This window comes from Colobus angolensis, unplaced genomic scaffold, assembly GCF_000951035.1.
Source record: "Colobus angolensis palliatus isolate OR3802 unplaced genomic scaffold, Cang.pa_1.0 Scaffold47, whole genome shotgun sequence".
In the NCBI taxonomy this organism is placed as follows: Eukaryota; Metazoa; Chordata; class Mammalia; order Primates; family Cercopithecidae; genus Colobus; species Colobus angolensis.
Window position 1 is genome coordinate 3481391 of NW_012118154.1, and position 6112 is coordinate 3487502.

The following is a 6112-nucleotide window of genomic DNA, read 5'->3' on the forward strand; positions in this document are numbered from 1 at the left end:
CTGCACTCCAGCCAGGGGGACAGAGCGAGACTCCGTCTCAAAAAAAAAAAAAAAAAAAGTAGAGTCTAGATGAACTATTCCTTGTCACCCATTCTTAACATCTTCAAGGCTTCCATAGAGTCCAGAGAACTTAGTTCTTTTTAGAGTGCCTCGGAAGCCACCCTCTGGGGAGGAGGTGAGATGCAGGGATGTCTGATGCCTGGTTACTCCAGACTGTGAGAAAGAGCCCAGTCTCCAGTTCTCCTGATCTGGCCTCTTGGGTCACAGCCAGATGTGTGTGTATGGGAACCTACTTGCACAGTTCTGGGCTGCTTTGCTGCTCTCGGTTCTCCCAGGGACCCCAGCTCTGGTTGCTGAGGGAGAAAAGCTCTCTGTCAGTGGCTAGGAACCCCTGAGGTCTGGGCTTCCCAAACTGATCTCTAGAGTTGGGGAGTCTCTTCTTTTACAGGCCTCTAATTTTCCTAGGTGTCCCTCCTCCTTAATTTTCTTATCTATGGACTTAGGCCTATCCCATCCTGGAGACAGACCAAGGGCAGAAAGAATGTAAGAAGTCGTGGCCCAGGCCGGGCACGGTGGCTCATGCCTGTAATCCCAGCACTTTGGGAGGCTGAGGCGGGAGGATCATCTGAGGTCAGGAGTTTGAGACCAGCCTGGCCAACATGGTGAAACCCCATCTCTACTAAAAATACAAAAAATTAGTCAGGTGTGGTGGCAGGCACCTGTAATCCCAGCTACTTGCTGAGGCAGGAGAATCGCTTGAACCCGGGAGGCAGAGGTTGCAGTGAGTGGAGATCACGCCACAGTACTCCAGTCTGGGTGACAGTGTGAGACTCCGTCTCAAAAACAAAACAAAACAAGACTTTGAGATCCCTGCCGTGACTCAGGTAGCAGTGACCTGAGGTGGGCATCGCTAACATGTATGTCTCTTCTATGAGTCAAACGTCCATTTCTGGGTCACTATCTGTGTGCTCCTGCCTAACACTACCACCTTTGAGATTCCAAGATGCACCCCCCACCCCACCCAGTCAAGGAACCCCTTTCCAGCACCTCCCTGGCTCAGCTGTGCAACCTTTCTGGGCAGTACTCTCCTCATCCCCAAAATGAGGAAGTTATAATTACATGGAAAAACTCTAGTAGATCTAAGTGACCAGGGCTCCTGTATCACACAGGGATCCAGGGGTCCCTATCTCTTCCCAGGCCCTAGGGTGTGTCCCTCTTTTTTTTTTTTTTTTTTTTGAGATGGAGTTTTGCTCTTATCGCCCAGGCCGGAGTGCAATGGCACAATCTCAGCTCACTGCACCCTCTGCCTCCTGGGTTCAAGTGATTCTCCTGCCTCAGCCTCCCGAGTAGCTGAGATTACAGGCATCCGCCACCACGCCCGGTTAACTTTTGTATTTTTAGTAGAGACAGAGTTTCGCCACGTTGGCCAGGCTGGCCTCGAACTCCTGACCTCAGGTGATCCACCTGCCTCAGTCTGCCAAAGTGCTGGGATTACAGGTGTGAGCCACCGCACCCGGCCCATCCCTCATTATTGTTTGCGACTCAGAGCCATCGTATTACCGGTCTCAAACCCCAAGGAATGTTTGAGTGGGGTTGACATGGGCATGAAAAGAGACAGAATAATCTATCTCCGGAGGAACTACAACTTCCATCAGGCACTACTTCCGCCGAACAGGAAAGGATGTGGGGGCGTGGCTCCTACGCCCTAGTAGAGCGGGAAACTACAACTCCCAGGATAACGCGGGATCTCAGCAGGGCTAAAGGAGTGACTGAGCTCTGACTGGCGACCTGACCCGGCAGAAACCACCCCGACAGCCTCCAGAAAGGGGCGTGGCCGAAAATGTAGGGGCGTAGCCACGTGGGCATCAGGAAGAAGTAACCTGTTGAATCTATTTCTCCTCCCCACCCTTACTGCTTCCCACAAGGGGGAAGTCGCTGACCAATAAGCCTCTTCCAAAAAGAAGTAAAGGGAGGTAGACAAGGGGCGGTGGCGGAGCCTGGCTACTGCATTCCGTGGGAGGCGCAACAGTTACTTTCTACCTGCTGAGTTCGGTGAACCAGTTCATGCGGGCGGGAAACTGCATATGAGAAAAGGGCCAGGATAGAGGAGGTATTTATTTGTTCATTTTGAGGACTAAATTTAGAATCCATCATCTACAGACCCATTTGTAGCTTGTGTCTGGGGCACTCTCTCTGCCTCAGAAAGAGGGCAGCAAAGGAAAGGCCCGTCTAGGCCACCTCCCTTCCGTGTTTTCCCTAGCCCAAAAAGATAGAACCGCATGGCTTCCGCGGTCTGGGGGAGTGCCCCTTGGTGGGGCCCGCCGCCCCCGGCCCCAGCTCGGCCGCTCACGGACATCGACTTCTGCTCCGGGGCGCAGCTGCAGGAATTGACCCAGCTGATCCAGGAGCTGGGTGTGCAGGAGAGCTGGAGTGACGGGCCCAAGCCCGGAGCCGATCTCCTCCGGACCAAGGACTTTGTCTTCTCTTTGCTTGGTAAGTAACCCTACTTGCCTTTGGGAACTCACAGCTCTCAGACTCACTACGCCCCCGCCCCCGCCCCGGCTTTGGGCGACACCCTCACGATCCGTTCCCTTTTTTTAGGTCTAGTTCACCGCCGGGACCCTCGCTTTCCTCCCCAGGCAGAGCTCTTGCTGCTTCGTGGTGGGATTCGCGAGGGCTCCCTGGATCTGGGGCATGCACCCCTGGGTCCCTACGCCCGAGGACCTCACTACGATGCCGGCTTCACACTCCTAGTGCCCATGTTTTCACTGGACGGCACTGAACTGCAACTGGACCTGGAATCCTGTTACGCACAGGTCTGCCTCCCAGAGCTGGTGTGCGGAACCCCCATCCGGGAAATGTGGCAGGATTGCTTAGGACCCCCAGTCCCAGGAGCACGTGATTCGATCCGCCGAACGGAGAGCGAAGAAAGTTCCAAGGACTGGCAAAGCTCTGTAGACCGGCCGCACAGCTACGTCACTGAGCAGGAGGCGCCAGTGTCTTTGGAAAAATCACCTAGTGACGTTTCATCGTCCGAGTTGCCTCAGCATGACGTCGTCGACCTTGGCTCTACCGCGCCTTTGAAAACGCTGAGTAGTGACGTCACCAAGGCAGACGTCGAAAGCCCAGTCCCAAAGCCGTCCGAGGCTCGGGAAGCCTGGCCCACATTATGTCCCTCCCAGGTGGCTGCCTGGTTCTTTGCTACGCTGGCGGCGGTCGCCGAGTCTCTGATCCCTGTCCCGGGTGCTCCGCGTCTGGTGCACGCAGCTCGCCACGCGGGTTTCACCACCGTCCTCCTGGCTACCCCTGATCCCCCTCGCCGCCTCCTGCTCTTCGACCTGATCCCAGTGGTATCCGTGGCCGGCTGGCCCGAGGGGGCTCGGAGCCACTCATGGGCTGGTCCTCTGGCCTCTGAGTCGGCTTCCTTCTACCTGGTGCCCGGTGGCGGCACCGAGCGACCGTGCGCCTCCGCCTGGCAGCTCTGCTTCGCCCGCCAGGAGCTGGCGCTCAAAGCGCGCATACCAGCGCCGCTGCTACAGGCGCACGCGGCGGCCCAGGCGCTACTGCGCCCGCTGGTGGCCGGGACCCGGGCAGCGGCGCCCTACCTCCTGAGGACGCTGCTGTACTGGGCGTGCGAGCGGCTGCCCGCGCTCTACCTGGCGCGGCCAGAAAATGCGGGCGCCTGCTGCCTCGGGCTGCTAGACGAGCTGGGCCGAGTGCTCGAGGCCGGGACTTTGCCTCACTATTTTCTGAACGGCCGAGAGCTCCGTACCGGGGACGGCTCCGCTGCGCTGCTCGGAGAATTGGCCCGGCTCCGCGGGGACCCTGCCCGGGCCCTCCGTGCCGCGGTGGAGGAGGCCAAGGTGGCCCGCAAAGGGGGTGGTTTGGCGGGCGTGGGGGGCGGGGCCCATTAAAGACGCTGTTCCTACTAGTGGAAAGTGCCTCTGAGGGCGAGCGAGACGTGGGGGGCACAGCTCGTCCCTCGCCTGGGGGACTGTGTGCCCTGGGCCTGAAGCCCCCCTTCTGGAAGGCCTCCCTGTTGGTTGCTCCTCTAGGACCACCCGCCTGCCCCGGCACAGGTTGCCCCATTCCAGCCTCGCTACTCTCCACATCTGTGGCCAGCACTCCGCCCAGGGGCAGCTTCCAGAAACCGTCTGTCCCCAGTTCTTTTGGTCATTTCTCTTAAGGGTCAATAGAAATGGGAGAAACATATTTGCTGACCAAACGCGGAAAGGAGTTATGGAGACCAGGGTCTGATCAATTTGGCTCACACACAAAGGCAGAGATACGAAGGAGGCCGGATTTCGCCGGAGGCTGGATCTCACCACCACCCCTCCTCCATCTCTCCAGTTCTTCCCCCACTTTCCTCGTGCTATTCTGTCCTCCCTAACATCCCGGCCAGTAGGGTCCCTCTCCATTCTCCCAGCGTCCGCCATTCCATCTCCCTTGGGCCCAACCTCTCCTTCCTATCCAGAGGTGCGTTCGGGAGGCCTTCTTGTCCCTCCTTCTCTGAAGGCTGAGACGTGCGGCCTTGCCTCGGCTTTGCCTGCTTGTAAGACACAGTCCGCACTCTCTACCTCCAAGGAACCCCGGGGTTCCTCCTGCCCGGCTTCACCCTCCTATTTCCCAGCGTCTCCGCCCCCTGCCCCGCCCCCGGGCCGGCTCTCCGAGGAGGGGGAACTGCTGTAGCCGCCGCCGCCGCCTCAGCTTCCCACAGCCGCTGCCGCTGCCGCCGCTGCCGCCGCTCTGCCTGGTCCAGCCACCGGCCCAGTGCTCTGACTTCGCCGGACCGGGGAGCTCTGCAGAGACACCCTCACTCCTTCCCGAGGGTCCAGGACGCCTAGCCGGGCGTGGGGGGAAGCTCCGTTTGCGGGGGACAGGGAGGGAGGAGCCTGGAGCCGAAGCCAGCGCCACCCGTCGCCGGATCAACAGGACAGGACAGGTTGAGGGGCGTCGGGGAAAGGAAAAGGGGGTGCTATAGGCAATCCCGGGGAGGACGAGGAAGCCCTGTCGCAGGAAGCTGTGATCCGCTCTGACTTGTAGGGGGCCTGTTCACATTTGGGGACTGGTGACAACGTGGGTGCACTCCTCTCTCGGGGGGCTGGTTAGATTGGAGGGCGTGGGATCTAAACAGCACCAGCTGTCCCCAAGAAAATTTAAGGGGCAGCCAGGGGAGAAAAAAAAAGCAAACACGGATGCTCCTCATTTTGAGGTGGCGGAAGGCCCTCCAGACAACTACCTGGTGTATCCATTAGGAAGGGTGGATTTGGAGGTGACTTCAAAAGGAGTGGAGGGTGTGAAGGTGAAGAAAGGGTCTTGGCCGCTAGAATTCTATGCTACTAGACATGGGGGTGACTTGGTGAAAAAGCTGTTATCCAGCCAGAGGGTCTGGGAGCCCGGTCTTACTGAATCTGGGCAACCTGGATATTCTGAGACATATTTTGGGGAGATTTCAGTGAAAAAAGTGGGGGATCCCCTCCATTTAGAGTGTAGCAAAGGAAAAAACACCAAGGTTGGGTTCCTTCCTGACATTGGCAGTGCCCCAGTAGGGGTGGGATGAGCGAATATCCCCAAAGCTAAAGTCCCACACCCTGTAGATTACAAGAGTGGATTTGGTAGGAGTGTGCCCCAAAATACAGTGGAAAGGTGCCTGGAGATATTTTAACCACGTCTTGGAAATTTGGGGGATCTTGGTTTTGGGATAGGTGAAGTGGGGACAGACACTGGAGAGGAGGGAAAGGGGACATTTTCAGTAGGAGGCAAAACTCGAGGGTGGGATCCATTGAGGAGTGCATAGGCTGCTGGATCTGGTGGAGCCAGTACTGGGCCCAAGGGTGGCAACTGGCTGCTGTGGAGGGGCTTACGTGGGGTGGGGGTGGGGGGTTCTGGGGCTTATCCTCAGGTCCTGTGGGTGGGGCAGCGAGTCGGGGCCTGAGCGTCAAGAGCATGCCCTAGTGAGCGGGCTGGAGCCCAGCGCGCTCCTGGCGCCGGCCGGTTTGGGGGTGTCTCCTCCCGGGGCGCCATGGCGGCGCTGGCCAGTAGCCTGATCCGGCAGAAGCGGGAGGTCCGCGAGCCCGGGGGCAGCGAGTCGGGGCCTGAGCGTCAAGAGCAT

At 58.5% G+C, this 6112-nt stretch overlaps 1 protein-coding gene and 1 pseudogene across 3 annotated transcripts in view; both read left to right on the forward strand.

Annotated features, from left to right (window-relative positions):
- TMEM102 (transmembrane protein 102) overlaps window positions 1-4083 on the forward strand; it is a 9324-nt gene extending 5241 nt beyond the window's left edge. The window contains exons 1-3 of one of the 3 annotated variants that reach the window (XM_011958515.1): window positions 1757-2110; window positions 2261-2493; window positions 2602-4083. In XM_011958515.1, coding sequence (XP_011813905.1) covers window positions 2280-2493; window positions 2602-3914 — 1527 coding nt within the window. In that variant the 5' untranslated portion in view covers window positions 1757-2110; window positions 2261-2279 and the 3' untranslated portion in view covers window positions 3915-4083. Of the gene's footprint in view, window positions 1-1756; window positions 2494-2601 lie in introns of those variants that run through there. The other 2 variants (XM_011958516.1, XM_011958514.1) reach the window with 2 other exon arrangements.
- A 1888-nt stretch (window positions 4084-5971) lies between these two features.
- Window positions 5972-6112, forward strand: part of LOC105523686 — a 1076-nt pseudogene continuing 935 nt past the window's right edge.